Source organism: Ceratina calcarata, unplaced genomic scaffold, assembly GCF_001652005.2.
Source record: "Ceratina calcarata isolate Rehan_Ccalc_2016 unplaced genomic scaffold, ASM165200v1 scaffold48.2, whole genome shotgun sequence".
Lineage (NCBI taxonomy): Eukaryota > Metazoa > Arthropoda > Insecta > Hymenoptera > Apidae > Ceratina > Ceratina calcarata.
The window spans coordinates 2,470,988-2,493,303 of NW_017172225.1; the positions used below are offsets into that span (position 1 = coordinate 2,470,988).

Below are 22,316 nucleotides of genomic sequence, written 5' to 3' on the forward strand. Positions count from 1 at the left end.
TATGAGCCGAGGAACAAAAGGAATGGAAGTAGGTAACAGATTCGCATTAGAACGAAGATCCTCGTGAATTTACGAGCTCCTGTGGAGAAACGGCGAAGCACGTGGAGCGGAAGAGGACGAGACGATTCGAATGGCAATCGCGTTTATTCCCTGAGAAGAAAGAACGGGAACAGATGGGGAAGGAAGGTAATCCTTGGATAATCCTAATCGACGGATTACCACCTCCAGGGCGCAAATCGTTCGTTCAACTTCTCGGGTCGATTTAATGACGGCCTGCACTTTCACGATTTTAACACGTACCACGTATTTCTCATAAAACACGATATCTGCCTATAAATAAACTTCGGTTTAGTGCGAAACAAAACATTTTAAGAAGGTGCAGTCGACGTTTCTCTTATCCTTTAAACGTAACGACGTGCACCATTATTTTAATGTTCTCCACGTTACACGTATTCGCAGCGAGAACACGCAGTCTACTTTTGCCTATCCCATTGTATCAACATCGAAGCATGAACTACGATATTTTTATCTTGCGCACAGTCGATTACTTGTCTCCCCGCATTAACCGATCCCATTTTTACGAGGTGTCCGAACTGCACTGTACTTTCAGTATCAGATCGGACACTCGTCAGCTCGCGTTTAAGGGTCCCTCGCTTAATCACACCGGGTGAGAAAACGAGGCAATCAAGTGGAAATCCAATGAAAGATCCTCCAGCCATGATAAGAGTCCCCCATCGCTGCGGAATATTCTAACAACCAATTTTTCGGGTATTACGAAATGAACGCGTCTCAGAGTTCCGACATTCGAAAATGTTTTCAGGTCACGTTAGGAACGAAAATACACGCTGGAGACTTCGGTAGGCATTTTTCATCGATGGGTGGAAATTAGTTCGGTCGGGAGACGAATCGTTTTGACGTTCGACGAAACATTTCAAAACGCTTGCTCCCTGTCGGACGGGGCGTTCGCCACGTGAGAAGCGTCGAAGACGAGAAAACGATTTGTCAGACGGCAGAGCACCCGTTATTCTCCGTCCGCGGCGAAACCAGGCCGAACGTCCGTTATGCCGCGTCGCTCCAATTTCGCTCCCAGAAGCTATCGACCGAAATCGAACTGCGCTTCGATCAACGCGACCCACGGACTCGCTTTATCTCCGCTTCCACTTAGCTTTTCTTACGGGTCTATCGTCGGACACTTTTACGACACGGGCATTCGTGATTAGCTTCGGGCCGTAAAACCGTAGCCATAATCGATAATGCCGGTACAGCTTTAGAAACGCTTAACGTGAGAACAAATGGCAAGCTTAACCATTTATCAAGTGTGACTCGATATTAATTTTGTTCGTAGGAACTCCAGATAGTATATATAATATATATTCTTTTGGTTCAAGAGTGCTGCCTCTTGAAGTATATTTTATACCTGATCGACCTCAACGAGTATAAAAATTACCCCTGCCGGTTCGTCGGGCGAAAGAAATAATCGCGATAGCCTGGAAACGAACGAGGCTCGTTTCTCCGTAAACCGCAGATATCTGAACTCGCGAAGGTAATTGGCTTCACGGTCCAGCCAACGGATGAATATAATTCCGACACGTAGTAGGTGCAGTGTTGCGGTCACGAGTGAGAACGTTTCGCGTGTCGTCGTTCCGAATTCCGGCCGGAGGAGGAAAGAGGACGGTGGAAAAAGCTCCGGGGAAAGGAGAGAAAACGAGGGAGAACGATAGAGTATCTTTTGGCATGCGTTTAACCCCCGAAAAAAATTCATCGTGAATCCACTTTCAGAGAAACGGGTAGTCCGCTCGGAAGGGAGTACAAAAGGCTTGAGTATTGTTTACCCTGACGTGGGGTGGCACGAGGGGTGGAACAGAGAAAGAGGGATTCCACCGCACGATAAAGGGATGACAAGGAAGAGCTCGAGTGCCGCGGCCCTGACTTCCGTTCCCTCTTTCTATCCCGCGAATGAAAGCCGTGTAAACGAATGAAAATGAGAGGAGAGACCGGCGGAGTCGGTATTGGTTCCTCGCGTTTCTTCGCTATTTGACCGGGGGTGAAGATTGGGTGATTTTAAGCGAGGGATCGATCGACTCGAACGCGTAAATTAACTCCTCTCTGTTAACAGACATTTCATTTATGACCCATCCACTTCTCGCTCGTTCCATGGTTTATTATTCGAGGGCATAACAGCTTCTAAGTCATAACAGTATAAGTCGTGTCTCTTTCTCCGTTCGTATAAATAGATTCCTTCGTAGGAATTTCTAAACCGCCGAGTTCGCACGGAAATTCGTAGCCTGTCGGCTAGTAACAATGAAACGCGATCCCAAAGGTGCCGACTCGACGTCGTCTCGCGGTACGAACTCGCGAGCATCAGAAGCTACAGGTATGCGCGACTCTGATTGTGAGCGACGATACCAAGTGCTCGAATTTAACGCGTCGGAAACTGGCAGGGATGAAGAGAAAGCTGTCTGGCAAACTATCAGATTCTGTCCGTCATTCGGATTCCTATTTAGAAGAAACTAATGCCTCGACAACCTCATCCAATCGAGAACCGCAATTTCGACTGCTGAACAGATTCATCAAAGAATAAAAGTTAATTTTAATAAGCAATTCGTCTTATTTCGCTCGTTCATTCGTTACTCGAAACGCAATCTTAGCCGTGGACAAATCGGTAAGCCGGTCGCAAGTTGGTGGTGCGACCGCACGTAAGCGAAACTACGGGAGGGTCGCGAGGAGGCACGGAGGAACGAAACTGACGATGGGCTCTCCTCGCTGGACACGAGCGAAAAGGCGCATACAGAACTATTCACACGTACCCATCCATACTCGAACTCGAACCACTACAGGCCACCTCCGCGTGGCTACTCCTGCATATTACATACGAGCAAACACGGCCGCGCGTACCGTCCACCGACCGAGCACACAAACGCGCGCGTGCCCGTAGAGCGACTCCCACGTAAACGTTATTCCGCGTCCGTACGCGTGGTCGTGCACGGATGAACCGTGGAAGAGCGAGGAAGAGAGACAGAAAAACGTAGTGGAGGGAAAGAGGGTTTAGAACGGGAAAGGGACCGGCAGGCTGGTTCACCAAGCGGGGTAGGCAGGGGTCGGTTCAGTTTAGTTTTGGCTCTCTTGGTTCGTGTTCGAGTCCTTCCAGCATGCACTACCACCATATCAGGACGGCACAACCACCGTTCCTACCATCGCCACAATCCTACTCCCGCAGGGGTGGAACTCGATAGACCTGAGGGGACGGGGTTCGCTCCGCTCGTGGATCAATACCATAGCGGGTTGCAGGGCGCACAGGGGTTGCTACGTGGTGTGGCACGCGCATACGCTGCTATACCCCGACGAGAGGGACGAGGACACCCGATATACCGGTCGGGCAGACGAAGAGAGGACAAGGATCCGAGCAGGAGTCGACGAAAAGGAAGAAGGATCGAACAAGAGCGGAACTGTTGATTCGCTAGAAATACTGTTGGCTTTTAAAGCGATTTCACTAGTTTATTAAGGATCCGGTGAATGGGGGAACAGGATCGCGTGCCGAACGGATTTCGTAGCAGTGCCTGGCACTGCCATAACGCTATCGAGAGCAGATTATGGGGATGGTTCAACGCCGCTGACGTATGCCTCTCGACACTTGGCTTTCCACTCTTCTTGTCGCACAAATATTTCCCAACGCAACGAATAATTCCTCTGAGAAATCGATGCGGTAAATGGTATTTAAACACCTAAGAACTATCCGTTCTATGTATAGAAAAAGTATACGCGGTACGTATGTAACAAAGAACGTGTATTATTTTTACTATAATCTGTTCATTGATATTTTTATAAAGATATTGGTCGATGATGGATAATTGTGCAATATCTCGTGAAACAAGAAATCCCTATTGACGTCAATCTCTGAAACAGCGAAGTGTACTCTTGTTAAGGCGAGACCATTCAAAAGAACGTTCATGTGTAATGAGACATGTGCCCTTTAGCCGGGCAGCGTATAAAAGTGCAGTGTACCCTTGCCAGTACCAGCAGACGTGTCTTCCCTTTAACAGAGGCACTCTGTCCTCTCTTTCTTACCTCAATTTCCTTCTGAATACTGCATCTGCCTTTCATCGTTCCTCCGATGAAAGAACGGAATTCATTGACAACCGATACGATAACTATTCGTATTTGGTTACGCGGCTCTTCTACGTGTAAAGAGATCGATGGATGATATAAAATTGCATTCGCGGAGTCTACGCTGTCGGACGTAAATGTGGCGTGAATGAACTTGGTACAAGTGCAACTCTACGCTGTATAATGTCCCGGGAACAATGCGCGTGCCGGTACAGATGGAATAACAGAGTTACCTATAGTCCAACTTAACTTCGAACTCTGAAGTGGATTAAACAAACCGTAATAACAACTATATTCCCACTCGCTACGCTGCTCATCGAACCGAAATTCTATTGTAACTCGTCGCGGATCGACTCTGCGAACGAATCTGAACGCACTCGAGTATTTAGTGATTTAGTCAAAACTGAGCGTGACGAACTCGAACAATAAGACGAACGCGACGATCGATCTGATTTCCTCATCCGTCTATGGTTCGCAGTTGACATTGCGAAATGTAAATCTATAATAAAACTCTGTTGCGATTTTTATATCAAATCACGAGCTACCAAAGAATGAAAACAAGAGGCAATGATTTCTGTTTCTGTCTAGAGTTTGCAGTTAATATTGTGACAACCGAATCTATCGTTGGATGACCAACCTATATAAACAACTATCGGTTTGGACGATTGATTTGACCAACTATTGGCTTTGACTCGCGCTACGATAATTACGAGGATGCAGCACAGTCCAAATACGTGAATCACCCTTGTTTCTCTTGAACCCCGGGTTCAAGGGATCAAAGATTTTCCGAAAATGGAAGACCTAATAAAATACAAATTCGCCAACTCCAGTTTTTCTATCGAATCACGAGTTTTTCGAGCTGAACCTTCGAACCAGCCCCGTTAAACTAGAGCGAAAAAATATTAGAGCTCGTGTCCGCTTCGACACGCCACAAGCACGATTCAGGTGACCATAAAATCGTAGCCATACGATTACGGCCGTAGCTTCTTTCCAGCGCGCCGGCTGATCCATGGGTATTAGCTCTAAGCCGCTTTACGGGGCATGCGGAACGGAGACGCGTAGAACGGAAGCGGCAACGAGCAGAAGAGAGGAAGACGAGCGCCTGTTCGAGGCTAACGCGGAAGCAAAAAGGGAACACGACGAATGGGAACAAGAAACGAGAGGGTGAGCCTGGAACGACCTGTAGGGCGAAGGGAGAATCGCGCGCGAGCATAGGATACCTGTGGCTCTACACAGCGACTACCGCGGCGATGCTTTTTTTTCTTTCCTCCCTTTTGTCCGACCGCCCCCCTTTTTCTCTCTACCCTTCCGTCCGCGGGGTACCTACTCTCTTTTACCTTTTTCCCTCGCGTCATGCCGCTCGACGCGAACATTATCGTGGGTATCGACCACAGATTCGGCTACTGATAACGAGTTTTCGTTGTTCCGCCCTCAAATCCTTCTTTTACATGACAATTCTCGTTTCGATCTCCTCTCACGAGTGCTCGCGTCATGCTCTTCCATTTATGTATGAAACGTGCAAGACATTTTTCTGACAAAACACGAGAATCGATGATTATTCCGTTTGTACCGCGATTGGCCGACGTTCAATTGCGAAATGATCTCGTGCTCCGAGAAGTCGTTTCAAAAGGCGGCTACCAAGAATAGAAAAATTAGACTCCATTTTCGCGACGTGCATAGATGAATGCACGTATCACGTGGGCTTTGTGTAGATTCTGTGTATGCGTGCACGGTCTATTAAGTATTACGTCGACCCGTCTCGGGAAAGTAACGAGTTCCTATTAAGCATTTAAATCCCACGCCAATTTTTATAATCCCTGTTTTAATTTTACCGGCCTCCGTTCAACGAGTAATTACAAATATCGGATAGTCTTTGGCTTAGAAAATTGAAACCAAAATGTTGTTCGCATGAAAAGTTGAATTTCTTGGGCTAGATATTAATTGAACCTACATGGAATTCAATATTTCAGAAGAACAAAAGCGTATCGAGTGCAACATCGACCTCGATACCATCTAAAAGGAGCAGCTCCCAATCGTCTCGTCTTACGTCGAATTTCCAACTTTTAATCGAGCTAGATTATGTTTCTACCAATTTGGCAGAAGCCTCGAGAGGAAATCGGTTCGAAAAGTTGGATCGAAATTTCATTAAGGTCGCCTTTCGTCGAAGTTCGCCTCGCTATTATCCAAGAATAAAAATTACCCGACCGTTCACCATGCGAAGTCGCACAGGTACGTCGTTTAAACGCCATTTTCAATCATTTCTTTCTTCTCGAGTCTCTCTTTTATTGTTGATTAAAAATCTCGTCGAGCGAACTTCCCTGAAGGAATGATCATTTTCTCGAGGGTCGTACGTGCCGAAGTTGACGCGGGGAATATCGATACGAAGGAAACTTGAATAACAAGATAGTAGAAGTCGATGGGAGGTCAAGCTATACTTTCTTCCCTATGAATCTCCGAGCGGCGAAGAAAAACGGGAATTTATGTCGCAACTGAATTATTAATACCTTCCGCGACGGGAACGAAAAGTTTCATCACTGGACGTGTTCGTCATTTTCCTTTCCGGCCATGCGAAGTTTTAACGATATCACAGTTGCATTCTTTATGTAAAACCATCGCCTCTTTACGAACAGATTTACGCGAGATACGATGTACCGTCGTAAACACAGAGCGGAACGTAACTTATTTCTGATCTGATGCAAAAATCATATTTCATGTTTGCAATTATTGAACCGTTCAGACAAAGGATTCCATTCAATCCAGCAGAACTTTTGTTCTATTAATGCAACTGTATTTCTATCTCCGTTAAAAACAGAAAATTCCATTTTCCAACAGAAATTTCCAGCAGACGAGAAGCTTTTACAACTTTTATAAAGAACAGAAAATATATTTTCTGTCAGAGATCAAAGATTTACGATGAAGAGGTCGGTGATAAAATCAAATGCTGAATATTTATCAAATCTCATTTCGATCGTCGAACGTTAGAAATCTTTTACGTTTTTCATAAAGAAGAGATCAAAGGGTAAGTGGCCGGACAAGTCGAAAAGCTCAACGTCTGCCAATCATGACCGTTGAACGCGGTGATTCCCGAGAGGCGATAGAGGTTCAATTATCCGCAATTTATGGCACATCCATTGAGAGAAGTATCAATGCATACTACTATGAACGCGAGCTCACGCTCGCTGGAAGCCTTCGAACAACATCGCGGATAGGCACACGTGCACACTCCGAGCGCATCTTTCGGATCCTCGCCTCGAACCAGGCCAAATGTGTTCCCCGTGATTCGAGATTCCCGCGAGCTGTCCGCGACCTTAAATATTTGCCCGTCTTCGAATATGAACACCTCGAGCGCTTTTCCGGTCGCCCGATATTCGCCCTACTTCGTTTAACCCTGATCAACCAGTTTAGAACAGAAATAACCAGTCGCACTGAAATCTCTGCAGTGCACGTAAAAATAATATTTTAGACGCGACAGAGAATACTTTCACGGCGAAACAAGGTCGGACAAAGACTAATATCGAATAACCGGTTTGGGAGTCGTAATTAATAACTTAAACCTCGCGGCGTATTCGAACTGGGCCACAACTGATTCAATTACATTTAATTTCGTTACAACTTCGCGGAAACATTAACGCTCCAACTCCCATGCGCTCGAGGCTTGGAAATCATCGTTGACTGAGAATCAACAGTTCTGTCTCTAGCATTTCCCGGCCGAGAAGTTTCGATGGCAAATTAGTATTTCGACAACGAAGATTTTCGCACCTCGTTTCCAGTTCGACGGTTGAAGCCCTTCGCGATCGATACTCTTTTCCACCCTCCCCGAACAAAAAAGAACGAAACCCAGAGAGGGAGGGAGGAATTAAAAAAATTCGCCTATCTCATACGGTGAATAAATAAAAGGCAGCCAAAAATTTCGTTTGGGCTCGGAATTACTCATTCGCCACGCAGACGCGAACACGTACAAACATATCTTCCGTGCGCGAGGCGTGGGGAATGGATGAGCGAGCAAGATATTAATTACTTTTTTCCCGGCAACCGCGGATGCGCGCGCGTATCGGTTTACAGTCGGCGATTAAAAACCACCGAAAACGCATCCCCGTCTATCTTTACCAATGATCCAGACCGTAGAAATTACGGAACGCTCGACGCTGCGCCCGACCGGGCCCGAAAATTCACTGGTTTCCATCTTTCTCTGCGATTAAGTCGACCCCACGCCGCGTTTTGACATGCGACCCGGCTGCCAATAAACTTTAACCCTGCCAGCAGTCGGCGCGGCTTCCGGTTTACGACCGTTTTACGATTTTTCCGAGGACAATATCCGACCGTTTCACCCGGATCAATAGTACCTCGAATCTCCTTGCCTTTGACTTTTTAAACTGTCAGACGCTGGTTTTTACATAGAACTCTCCCGGGAAGTTGAACGAGAGGAACTCGAACAACGTGAAATAAATAAACGAGCCACGTAGCGGTAAGTTAGAACCGTGCAATAAGAATTAAAGGAGGGCCAGGTAAAACGATTCGTAGGTAAAAGCACCTGCCGTGATGGGCGGTAGTATCCGAGGAAGCAATTTATCCAGGTGGAAGTTCGGCGATCATCTTGGCTCGCGTGCATCGGTCGTTTATGATGCACTCGCGCGGAGGGAGAGCCCGTAACCGAGCCGAGAGGGTGCAGGGCGACTGCATCCAGCACGTAACGTAAACCAAACTTAAATGAATGCCTGAATTCCACGAGTCACGCGAACACCGACTCTCGCTCCCCAATTAACGTTGACTTTTACCGACATTTTCGAGTTCAAAACTATCTTTCCCATTCATTAACTGGGACTAGCCTAATCACCGTACAGGAGTTTTCTGATTCGAAAGGTAAGAGGAAGAATTTTACTCCGTGCCCTGTCGAAGGAATGTCCGAAGGAATCGTTTCAACTAGATGAATTCCTTCTGAACAGATGCTAATCCCATCAGTTTTATCATCCTAATTACTGATCCTCTTTGCGGTGTCTCGTTTAAGCGCAAAATGGCATTGTCTCTCACGTATGACGTAATCGTTATCTTTTAAGAACGAGAGGGTCGAGGGTCGTGATTACGGGCGGTAGGAACAACGCTGATAGATCGTATGTCCCAAGGGTGTGAAACACCCCCACTCGAGAGGAGTGCAGGCGTATGCCTTGAACGGGTGAACGAGCATGATGCTGCACCGAGCGAGTCTAAAGCCCTATCTAGATTCACCATCCCTTTAATTACACCCTCCCGCGAAACCCCCGTTCAAGGTAGCCTTTTTATTTCTATCCCGAAAATTCAGGGAATATTACAGCCTCGACTCTTAAGTTCTATACACGCGATACCGCAATTATTTCTTCTTTAGATATCAAAATCTGATCTATTACTTTCTTGGTTTTAATCTGATAACGTGGCCGATTCTCGTAGGGAAATTCTAGTGTCGAAAAATTTAATTCACGGATCATCGATTCCATTTGAATGGGACAGTTTCATTCGAATGTTTGCACTGCGTCTGTATCATCCCCCATTGTAAACGAGTATAATAGCGATGATGATATAATACCGGATTAATATACAAATTGCAGCGGAGGCAAGAATGCCCCTGTCACCGACAGGGTAGAAGTGGATGCAATTGAGAAAATTGCTGGGATATCGGTTTCACCCTCGTATCACCGGGGGGTGATGCTAGATGCGAAATGCAGGGTTAACGTGGAGGAATCTTCCGGTCTAACGCCGGCTGACGCAGTCGCATGCCACCAAAATAAATTTTCGCGATATTTCCCGGCCAGCGACATTATTGGAAATTTTCAGGAACGCGTTGCTCGTTTCGAGCCTCTGCCATGCAAATTCCTCGTTTCGCGACTGACAAAAATCGCCGGTTTTAATCCTCCATTGCCCTGATTAATAAAATTAAAGAAATACTCTCGCTTTTAATGTATTTCGACCGATCCCTCTTCGTAGCATAAACACAGTTGGACACGGCGGCGATACGTTTAAAGCATCCGAGCATCATTTACAAAAGTTTTTCCCGTTCTATTATCAGTGCCCCTCCATCAGAAAACTTTCGCGATTCATCGAATTTATCACTGTACCCCCAAGTTACCACGGGTGACTTTAAAATTTACAGCTGCAATCGTTCGGTTCAAACGATCCCCCAAGGTGTTGCCCAATTTCTGGATGTCGACTCTCTTCCCCGGGAAACGTATCTGCGAAGACTCAATAAGAGGATCATATCCTTTCGATTCTGCATATTATTTTACAGACCATTGATACGCCTCAAGTATTATCTCATAATTTATTACTCGATCATCGTGTTCAATTGAAGAGCGCTTCCCGTTTTTACAATTTCTACTCCAAACAGTTAATTCACTGATCTAGAACAAACCACTCGACACTATAATTAGCTCACTATCGAAAATAACCAGGATACTCGCGAAATAAACGGTTTGCCCACGGCCCGATGCGCTTCTAAGTTACAAGGCCGCTTAACCAGCGATTAGCAAACTGCGTGGAACACTGGGAGAGGGAATACGAGTTTAACAACGATGGGAAAACAATTGGCCGCGATTTGAAGACTACTCGACCGGTCGGAAATTGAAATCGTTCGTCAATGGAAGCCGCGAAAATCCCTTGGTCAAGCGGTCGATCGAGCAGATTTCCCAGAGTGTGGGTTATTTTCGACGCAAAGTGCCGCGAACTCGATTTCAGGGGTTCACTGGTGAAATGAACGCGATCCGCGTAAATGCGGCTTAAGGGGACGAAGGAACTCTGTTCAGTCTGTCGGCGCACCCTGCAATTATCGCAACCCCCGTGTTACGCGCGGTCGGATAGTACCGATGAAAGGACGGCACCGTATGCAAACGTTTTAACATGTGTAAATTCGAACTTCGGCTTGTCTCCTATATTGACAAAAATAAACGACAAATCAAAAACTGTAATTTATAACGAGGAAAATCAAATCGAATTACCGATTTATCTCTACACACATTAACTGACTTCTGTATTTTCTACGTTAAAGATTCTAACGATGATTTATTGGGAAATACGAGTAACACGAGACGAGCGAGGCAATCAGTTTCTTCGATCAATGACCAAGAAGGGAACCCAATCAAGTACCCAGCCACTTTTCCACGGCATGGAGCCAATTCGCCATCAACTCAGTCCGCCTCTGACCAATTTTAAAAAGCATTCTACGCTACGCGACGTTCGAAAAGCTGCGTTTCACGGAATGATAGGTTAATTGGATGAACCGGAATGGTTCGAGCGTACTCCTCGCTTTCGTGGGGTCCTCTCCAACGAGCGAGAACCAGATTTTTCGTAGAGAAATACGGCCACGGAATACGATTAAATATCCTTTCTACTTCCCGTTTCGCAAAAATTATTCTCCGACTCAACCGATTTGTCTCGATCCCTTCCTTTCGTTCGACACTCTCGAATTGGATTTTTTTTATCCCGCAAGCCTCGACCGACCCCTGTGGCGGTGAAATATTTTCCCTGACCAGTGTGCAAACACGTCGCTCCATGCCGAGCAAGATTAGCCGAGCCGGTCTGTATCCGAGGGTAACTTTCAGAGGATCGTTGGCACGAGCGAGAGACGACGAGTCCAAAGTGAATCAATGGAGGTTGATTGGCCTGGCCGGCCTTCGACGATTCGGGGGTTGGTCAATTACATGGTCCGTCGTACGACTACAGGCCGCAATGACACCCGTGATTTTCGACCGGCTACGCGACGCGGTGTGCACGTGCATGGGAGTTTCGTGCCTCTAAATCCGCGAGGGCCCTTCGCGACGACATCGCCGCGTTATCTCGTTGAGAGAACGGTAATTCGTTTCACAAGAATTCGGTTCAGGTGCGCGAACGTCATTCGATTACAGTTCGTTGCTATCATTGGATTTGTGGGGATTCGATCTTCGTACGGATTCACACTTTTTCCTCGACGCAATCAAATAATACGTTATTATTTAACACGTTGACCAACTACGAGATAACTCGTAATTTGCGTTATTGCTTAGAACGCCAATTACGAGTTATCTCGAAGTCTGTTCCCTTGCCATATTTGTGCAGATACGATGAAATTGATAGTTACTATGTACTAAATGTAATTAGAATTTTTAATAATGTAATATTAATATTAAATTAAATTGGCTTTTTACATAGAAATCCTGAAAAGTACCGTGGCAGTCAACGTGTTAAGTATCATACAACCACTGATCTAACCGATTTCTACGTACATACATAAAGAATGTTGTCCTATTGGCCACGTCTGGTATTGTGTGCCATGTAATTAACAGACTACAGATTTTAGGCATTTCTAGAAAATAGGATATCAATTTCTGAATGGACTAGAAATGTTGTACGATCTAATAATTAGGCTCGGAACAGATCTATATTAATTTCAGTCATTTCACGAACAACTGTTGAACACAGCTCGGCAATCGTGCAATCCGCGGTTTGTAGATGAAATGCCGCGAATGAAAAATTGCAGCGTGGTCATCGCAGCTATGACGACGGCTAATACGTCCTATTTTGATGCGGCAATGGATACACGCACGTCGTTTACAGCGAAACTACCTTAACGCTCGTTACCACATGCTTGGGCAATAGATGACCGCTCGTTTTGTGGTAACCCATTCAAGTTACCCCACGATAATTAAATCACTCGCCGGTGCTTTGTCCCGCATCAAACGGAAAAGCAGAACATTATCGCATCACATTTCCCTGATGAAATGCAATACTTGCGAACCGATAAAACGATTAATAAATTAAATTTCATGGCTTGAAAGTCGATCGAATCCTCAAGAAATTCTTCGTTCATTTTGATCAACGGTATATTCTAATTCTTGGCAGTGACCTGATTTTCGCATCGAACATCGATTTTCGATAATAGGTACATACAATCTCTGAGCTACGTCGACCGGAATTCTTCATTAGAGGATTCACGCTTTCGAACTGAATTCCTCTGGTAAGAAGCAAAGTTAAATTGTTAAAGAAACTGGCTCGAAAACAAATCCGATTTTTTGTACGCGCAGCAGGTAACTACTATCGTTCGCGAACTATGCGGAAAAGTAAGAGTAAATTCGAAGACCGGTAACGTGAAACCGTGAAAACTTGGTCTGAATGGCCGTAGGCCAGCGCCGGAAGCCTTTCATTGCCGACAATTCAGACAATTCGCCGTTGACAGATCGGATTTGCGACGAGCCAGCAATTCCTGGCGTTAGCGTACACTTTGGTGACGTAATTGAATTTTCGTATTACCATGCGTCACGTGACGCCTCGCCTTCCGATTTGGATCGACCTAAAAATCGTTAAAACGGAATTGCGAAATATCGCGTCCTACATTTTAAATAAATTGCGCAAACTACGCGAGTGGAGAACGTTTCCCGGGAATGTCGGTGTTCCATTTTGTTCAACTTTTTAATGAAATGTACAACTCTGTTAGACACGTCCGCGATCGTCACGATAATTTTAATGATTAAAATTTATACGAATTATAATGGAACGAATCGACTGATCAGCTTTGATCTATCTCAAGATGACGAACGAAGCGTGTTACGAACTTAAGAAACTGAATATTCGCTCACCGAGATTGAGTAGATTGGAGTAAAGATAATACAAGAGCCATCGACACCAAAGAGAAACCCTGAATCGGGCCTGCTTCAACGTGGCCGCCATATCGCGCGGAATGATTCGTGGCAGACCGAGTTCTCGCCTTCCAAGATCACCGAGTGAACCGAGATCACGCACTGAAATGGCCCACATATTAAACGGCGGCATATCGCCTACCGCTGCATAATGCGAGCCATTGGGAGAGAGCAGGAGAGAAAGAGGAAAGAAGAGTGCCCCGAACGAGGAACAGGGAGGGAAAGTGGTGGCCCGTATGATTCCCCTACTTGCGAACGAACGAATGACGCCATTCGTTGAACTGCCACCAAGATCCGGATGTGAATCTCAAAAGTGTTTACCACCCCCCCATTGAGAGAACTACGGATACTCTCGTGCTTACTATGGGCGAATTTTTAAAAAGTTCGCAAGAAAACGTAAGGTGTGCACGCGAACGAAAAGGAGAAACTGACCAGAACGTAAGGCAAACATCGCGTGACTTGTCGTTGTAAGTTTATGTCGCGGTTACCATTTCTCTCCACGGTACGAGCACGCACTTTATAGGGGATATTATCGTTCTAATACTCCGCGGAGCAGTCTCGTAAAAAGAGTCCAGCGGAATCCTCTCCGCGTTAAAGAAAACTACGAATTTCGCGGTCGTGCCGGGAGATAGAAAGCAACCCGGGTTTGCTTACGATCGTTTTTACTCGCCGGATGGAAACGTCTTTACGTCGGGGAACGTTATACGGTTTACGCGTTTTTCCTCGGGATTAACGTTGTACAAAGAAAAACGACGTCTGTTTTTACGGAGTTCAGCGAAAATTACGACGTAATGTCTCTTAATAATAGATTCGACGGTATCGCGGATGGTAGCGCGCAATTATGGGTCTCTGCGAGCTCGAAACGCGATATTGCTGGAAAGACATCGAACTAGGGATGTTCGATTCTCCACAAAGAATCGATTCGACTCTGAATCGGAATCCGAGAATCGATTCTTCCAAAAAATCTAAATGGAAGAATTGATTCTTTTAAATAAACGGTGTAAATAAATTCATAAATAAGATTGATTTTTGTACCATTTCAACGAAATTATCCCTGATTTCTATGGAATTTGTATCTAACATAGAACGTTCGTCGATTTAAAAGATCAAATTTGCTGTAGTTTTTATCTTCCCGAAATAACAATTTCTTGGATATTGAACGCATCAAATAGTCGACGTTATAAAAATACCGGGCATTATAATAACATCCAGCTCTTAATACGAGCTTTCAATAAAGAAATCACTAATTAAATACCTGATAAGAATTCTGGAGAATGATGATTACTTCAGACAACCTCTGCTCGCGATGATTAGCTCACAATCCCGAAACAGGACACTGCGACGCACTACACTGCCCATCGATTTCGAAATCGGCTTCCTTCATTCTAAAAAAAGGGGGGAGGGAACTTGTAACTCTACTCGTTAAGAAGTATTCGACGATGCATACTTGTACATAGAAAAAAATTTCATCAGAATCTCTCTTGTATGTACAAGCCAATTTTGATCGTCAGCTGAAACAGTTCGACTAGCAAAGGATTTTATTGCGCTCGTTACTAGTTGCCACGACCAGGGTCGTTGCACTATTAACTCTACGCCTTAGTTTTGTCTAGATACTCGGCTCCTTGACCCTACTTTGCATCACGTGCCAAGCCGAGTGGGATCAGGTACCATTTATCCACTATAACCGGTTGGCGATGCTGTAATTCAAACCGCTTCGAGGGTTGCCATTGTTAGCAAACAGAGACATTAGTGTTGGGCCGAAAGTTAACGTAAATACCGAACGTTCCATTCTACCAAGAAAAATATCATTAAGCGTGAAAACCTGATCCATCGCGAGCGATCTAACTTTATTTCAAAAACTCTTTATTAGGATATTCGATATCATTAAATGTTTTAGAAAATAAAACCAAATTTATACGTCTATCAATTTTACAGGAACAATTTAAGATTGCTACGGTATTCGAGATTCCTGAAGCTTTCCAACTTCAATGAAATAAACGCAATGTCCTCTTCGTTGTTACGAATCGGCATGTAATTCGTCCTTTATTTTGCTCAGACTATCCATCGCAATTACACGCAATTTTCTAAAACCTGACACACCTGAGCGAATCGCGATTTACGATTTCGGTCGGGCTTTTTTCTCGCGGGGCTTTTTACCCCGGAAGAGGGGGACGGCATTTATTCGGTCTATCCATTCGCAACGACGTAATTCAAGCCGCGGAGTGGAGGGTGCCTATTGTCAGCGTTAGAAAGATATCAGTGACGGTGAGTTTAGGTACTTAGTCGCGAGTCCTGTATCAAAAGGGCGAAACCGTCCCGAGACACGGCGACGCGTATTGTCAGTAAACGTGGCTTTTGTGCTCCAATTGAACCGCGAATGGATCATTTGCGTCGCGGGGATAGGCACCACGCATTCCGAGCCCGCGAGCTTTTGTTTACGATGATAAAGATGTACTGCACAAGGCTAAAGAATTTTCGAAACCTTTCATTACTTACGGTACGGTGACCGCATGTTTTTCACGAAAAAAAAAACCAACAGATTGATTTGTACATGCCGGAATAAATGAATAACAATACGATGGTTTCGTTAATATTTGTTTCGTTCTCATCCAGCGTGCTTGAACGAACGATGGTCTAAGCTGCCCAAAATTTTCTATCGCTTGAATCCTTAAAGACATTGCGCAATTCTGAGATGAGGAGTGAACGTAAAGTAGTACTCCTTACAAATTATTGCTAATAGAGATCCCCTTATACATTATGTATGAGCTAGGAAAAACTCTTAGAACAGTTTCTAGAGACCGTGAACGTAAACCAAGAATGAGCTCAGTTAAAAGCTTGAGTGGAAGTTTAATGCTCTGCAGTAGAGTAGACACGAGTCTACTTCGGTAGAACGTATAAAAATACACGTGATATAATACCAATACGAAATCGTGCGCTTTCAGGTCGCATATTCTGCCCTCTAAATATAATCCTCATCGAAATGTTTCAATATAAATGAACTTTTTTGTAACGAAACGTCGTCAACATCGAAGACGATCGAATAAGAATATCAGTGACATTCTATCGAACGTCGAATCAAACTAAAAATATAAAATAGAAAACCGTAGTTATTTAAGTGTTCAGCGACAAATAAGAATCTATCGAACTGTCGTTAGCGATAAGAAAATTAGCCTGTTCGTAACCATTTGATGGTTCGTTATCGTCGTTTGTTACGTTTATTCTTTCCTTGGGCAAACGATATGAACGTCGTAAGCTCACGTAACGCCAACTTCCCAGGTCGTAATGCACGTTTTTGTCACGGCACGTAAAGCGAGATTAGATTTAATTCTATCTTCGTTCGAAAGAAAAGCGTACGCGTAGGAATACAATTAAGGTAAGGTGAAATGATGTTGAATAAATCATTCATAGAAATGAAAGTGATGAATTTTAAACTAACGTCGATTTGTGACGTCGATTCGAGTTAGAAAATCGCGAACGATGCACGGGATGAGGACACGGATTCTTGGGAAAGTTTATACTGATCATGGTTAAAGATATTAAGGTCGAGCGTAAAGCGACGATGTAACTTTCCCTCGAAACCTTATATTCTCATATGGCATGAAAGCCGATCAATAGCCTCAAAATAGAACGAATGAGTACACGGTTCATGTCGTACAGAGAGAAACCGAAGAATGAAAAGAGGGTGTGTGAGGAAGCAAAATTTTCCGAGCACCCTAATATCGACGAACTCTGTTTATCAACGACTAGTCGCGAATATATGAATGAAACCAAGAGTCTGACACTGCAAATTTTGCATATCGTGCTCTGACATCTCTCCCAATGCTGTCTTTAAATAAAACTTATTTTTACATTCAGTTCTCGGCGAATATGAAATAATAAATTTCAAAACGACCCATACGTCTACTGAACGACGACTTATATTATATGAATGAAACAGGAACGATCGAAGAATTGAAAATACATTTCGAGTGTTGCATTTGTATTGTTCTGATATTGTTAAGCATGCCAACTGTTATAAAGCGAATAATAAGCTATTATTAAAAATAATTCCGTCGACGTTGTGTTATCGTATTATAGAAATTCTACTGTTAATCCATCACGGTTCTATGAATTTTTAACTATATTTGGTGATTAACCATTAATGTCTCCAATTCGTTATCCGCGAAATTAAGAGAATCGCTTGAATGAAACAAGCAAATAGAACGACTGAATAAGTAGATCGTTAATTAAAAAGTAAAGTACAGTATAAAAATTAACGAACGTCGTTCGCGTCCAACAGCGTGCAATTAGGAAATAGGTATTTCACTTAATCTTACTAATCGTACCTTTTATGCGGACACTAATAGCGCTCGCATTATTCATCTCGTTCATTACCATTAACGATTCTATTTGCTCGTATCAGATTTGCCTATTTAGTGGCAAAACTAGCCGGATTGATGTTTACGCGTTTATACAAGAGATAAAAGAGGTGTTCCACGATTTCTCGTGAACATTAACAATCGCTTGATCACCCGTCGAAGCAATGTAATCTGTCAGACGCGTACGTATATTTACCTTGAAGATGTTCCACGTACGATCGTTCGCCACCCTCGCACACACCTGTTTAAACTCCCGATCGTCCGCGCAGCGAGAAACGCGCGTACACAGATCCTCACGAATTTCGGAATACCGGACACCAAAACGACACAACGAGAATCGCGATTTCAATTCGCGACACTGCAGATCCCTGAACGCGGGTACGGACGCGATTCCGAACTGCGCCACTCCGACATTGTTCCGCGCGTCACAGAGCTACGTACGATGACGCCGCGAGGGAAAACAAAAATAAGGGAAGGAGGGGGAGCGGACGAACATCGGGAGAAGATGAAACCACGTTCTTGACTGTTATGTACCACGCGACACTAACGGTTCGAGGTCGTCACGACGACTGAAGAGCGAAGGCAGAGAGCGACCACGACAGCCCTCGTCCGGGTCAACGCATGCGCCCTTCCCACCCCGGTGCCCAACCCTGTTTTTCCACGGGCCACCCTTACGCTTTTAAATATGTACCTATGCGCTCATTCCTACCTTTCTTTTTTCCTTTTCCTCTTTTCCTCTGCTGCGTTAATGTGAAAGCGCACCGAACGCCCGCCGATGTTACGCAACAGAAATATATCATTTCTCTGATGCAGCCTCATCGTCGTCCTCCGTGATTTATGCGACTCCGTGGGCTGGCCAGGGGTTGCTGCATCACGCGTGAAATATCATTCGCGGATACGATCGATTTAACTTGCGGGTAGTAATGTCGAGTAATGCGAACTTGATTTCGTTGTCCTCCGACCCTGTAAATAATTAAGTCATGCGAATGTATAAATTATAATGTACCAGGGTTTCGCGACAGTTATTAATTATTCATAAAGGCTGTTGTTACATATGTATTTGTGTTATTACGTGCATTATTGCGAATTCATATTGTATGGAAAAGCTAATAAAACGATGTACTTGTTGAAATCAATTATTTCAATATCCCTTTACGTATAAGTCTCGACGACGCGTCTCATACCAACTCGAATATATCCTTTAATGGTTCGTGAAATTTATTTAATAATTTCGATACCATCCGATGATGATTACATCATCAATTTCTACGCGAATGATAATGGGAATCGACTGCTGTGTCACAAGGATTTGGTCATTGAAGGAGCGTCAATAGATCTTGTACAATGTGAAGCACATATTATGTAGTACATAACGTTTGTCAGAACTCTCGGGTCTCTCGAGAACAATAAGCTTCAAAATGTCATCGTTTGCTGGACATGTACCGTTCATTACCTCTGTCCCTTACGAATTTAATAGGAAATGTTATAAAATATAAGCTACGATCCCTCTCGTTGTAAATGACTGGTCGCGATCCTCAATTTAAATGATTGTATTTACGATGAAAATATTTTGGTCTCGTCGTCTCTAGATTGAAATTTTTACCCTTTTCATATTCAAGACCGGTGTCAAGTAATTTACAGCCGTGTACGTAGCTATATCGACCTGGCATTCATTTGTAAAGCACGCCGTATTGCAATGCAATAACAGAAGGGCACTCCACCGTGGCAAGCCAACGCGACCTGATTACCCAACGAATGAAATTTAAAATACGGTCGATGCCTCCTAGAATAATTTTGTATCTCGCGCGGGTACGACAATTTTTCGAGAAAAATTTTTTATCTCTTTACACGTTCGTTCGATACCTACAGAACATACAGGTCTATATTTACTATTGCACTGACCATGATTTATTTGATTCAAATACTATTAAAAGTGTCGAACAATTATAAATATCGTCTCTGACGCGATCTACTATGAACCTTGATAATTCAAGTATTGATTCTGCTTTTCAATCAATAAGGCTCGAGTTTGTAATTATTAATTATCGATTAAATAAATATATAGAGAGAGGCATATTCAGGGAGAGATAGGAATAGAAAAGAATATAAGCATGAAAATATTTTATTCTGTAAACGGCATATCTTTCAATTCGAGTTTTGGAAATTGCACTCTCTGTTCAATCCACTTCGCTACTGTCAGAAGCCTCTCCTCTGTAAAGGAAGGTCCCATGAGTTGCAGAGATAGAGGTAAGCCATTTCTGGAGAGCTTGATCGGTACGTTAACGGCCGGTACACCAGCCATGTTAGCAGGCTGAGTACAGTAATCTTGAATCGAACACTGTGTCTGATTATCCATTAAAATAAAATCATTGTACTTGGGAGCTTCTGTCAATGTGGTAGGTGTGAGAAGTACATCTACATTGTTATCCCATGCGGCGTCGAAATCTTCCGAGATCAATCTTCTTATTTTCATTGCCTTGACGTAGTATTCGTCGTAATTTTCTTCTAGTAAGAAGTAATTTCCAACTAATATACGGTCTTTCACCACTTTCCCGAACGCTTCTGACCTAGTCTTTTTATATGATTCGTGTACAGAGCTCCATTCATCAGCTCTGTACCCGTATTCTATGCCATCGTAACAGGCAAGATTACTGGCTACATCGCAACGATTTAAAACCGCGTAACACATTATAGATAAACTAGTATATGGCATTGACACTGGGCAAACTGTTGCCCCAGCTTCCTTCAAATATTGGGAAACTTCGTCCCAACATTCTTGTACTTCTTGGTTTAAGTTTCTCTCTTTATATTCTGTTGGTATTCCAACTCTAAGATTACTAATATCTATTGCATTTGGTACATCGAATGGTACATAGTCTTTTTGTCTACAAGTAGAATCCGCTTCGTCTGGACCAGCTATACTATTTAAAACTAATACGGCATCGTCGACATTTCTTGTTAGGATACCAGGCACGTCCATGGAATTTACAAGGGGAATAAGTCCATAGCGTGACACTAAACCATAAGTGGGCTTCAATCCAATCAGTCCACAGTAGGATGCTGGATTCCTGGTCGAGCCTCCAGTATCTGAACCTATGGCAGCGTAGCAACTGCCAGTTGCAACAGCCACGGCAGAACCTCCACTGCTTCCTCCTAAAATAGAATGCAACAATTAGAAGACTGTAAACTTACATATAATTATATATAGGTATATATTTAGGAATACGTACCTGTTATATGCCATGAGTTTTCATTCATGGATCGACTCTCACAGTCTTCTGTACACTTATTATCACACACATAGAATTTTGTCAGTAGATCTGAATTCCACAAATTTTTTGTTGGACCATAATAAGAATCTATCGTTCCAGAACCCATGGCAAATTCGTCAAGATTTGTTTTACCGATCAACACTGTACCCGCATCTTTTAAACGTTTATAAACAGTAGCATCATAGGTAGGGATAAAATTTGAAAGCATTTTCGATGCACAAGTTGTCGGGTGACCCTTCGTGCAATAATTATCTTTAATCGCAATGGGAATTCCATCGAGTTTTCCCAATAAACAGCGACTATTTTGTCGCGAATCAGAATTGTCGGCATGCTCTTTGGCTCTATTGCCGGTAACCGTAATATAAGCATTCAAAGGTTTAATGATTGATACTACTTTGATAGCAGCTTTTGTGATATCAGAGGGACGTATGTCGCCTGCATTTACTTTTTGACTTACTTCCTTAATTGGGGCTGTTAATAGTTTATTCATTTTCATTCAATAATAATATACGATGTACGAACGTAACCTAAACACTTCACGTCCTTAATTTACATGCTGACGAAGAATGCAACGACATAAGCTGATCTACGAAACGTGGTACTGATTTATACGAATAATCGACGATACATTAGATGCAAATTTCTTCAATTCTGTGTTATGCAAAAACTGGCAGAAATCATATTATATATAGGCATAGCATATGAATATAGGCATCAAGATTGAACAAGATGGACAATATAATCATATAATGACTTCAAATTTGCGAAGCCACATAGAAATAGTATATTCCCTCCCTCGATTATTTATTATACGCATAAGCAATAAATCCAATTAATTATACACATAAGAATCAAAGCCATTAATATTTCCTTTATCTATTTTATGTCAAATAATTTACCTGTTCTACCGCGAGCGTCACGATACATAGTTATCTTCATACACAAAG

The 22,316-nt window shown here is 43.5% G+C and overlaps 2 protein-coding genes across 4 annotated transcripts in view; both read right to left on the reverse strand.

The window, feature by feature from the left end:
* The window catches only part of Liprin-gamma (liprin protein kazrin), a 75,949-nt gene extending 57,265 nt beyond the window's left edge, over window positions 1-18,684 (reverse strand). For 2 of the 3 annotated variants that reach the window (XM_018029248.2, XM_026815866.1), the window contains exons 1-2: window positions 18,294-18,684; window positions 14,995-15,124 (exon numbers count right to left, since the gene is read on the reverse strand). The gene's annotated coding sequence lies outside the window, so the exon portion shown is untranslated. The remainder of the gene's footprint in view (window positions 1-14,994; window positions 15,125-18,293) is intronic. The other variant, XM_026815867.1, reaches the window with a different exon arrangement.
* Window positions 18,685-20,203: 1,519 nt separating this feature from the next.
* On the reverse strand, window positions 20,204-22,181 carry GatA (glutamyl-tRNA(Gln) amidotransferase subunit A, mitochondrial). The gene is made up of 2 exons (XM_018028907.2): window positions 21,328-22,181; window positions 20,204-21,250 (listed from the first exon to the last, which is right to left on the reverse strand). The coding sequence occupies exons 1-2, from the start codon at window positions 21,863-21,865 to the stop codon at window positions 20,220-20,222; spliced, it is 1,569 nt and encodes a 522-aa protein (XP_017884396.1). The 5' UTR covers window positions 21,866-22,181; the 3' UTR covers window positions 20,204-20,219.
* Window positions 22,182-22,316: the final 135 nt, after the last annotated feature.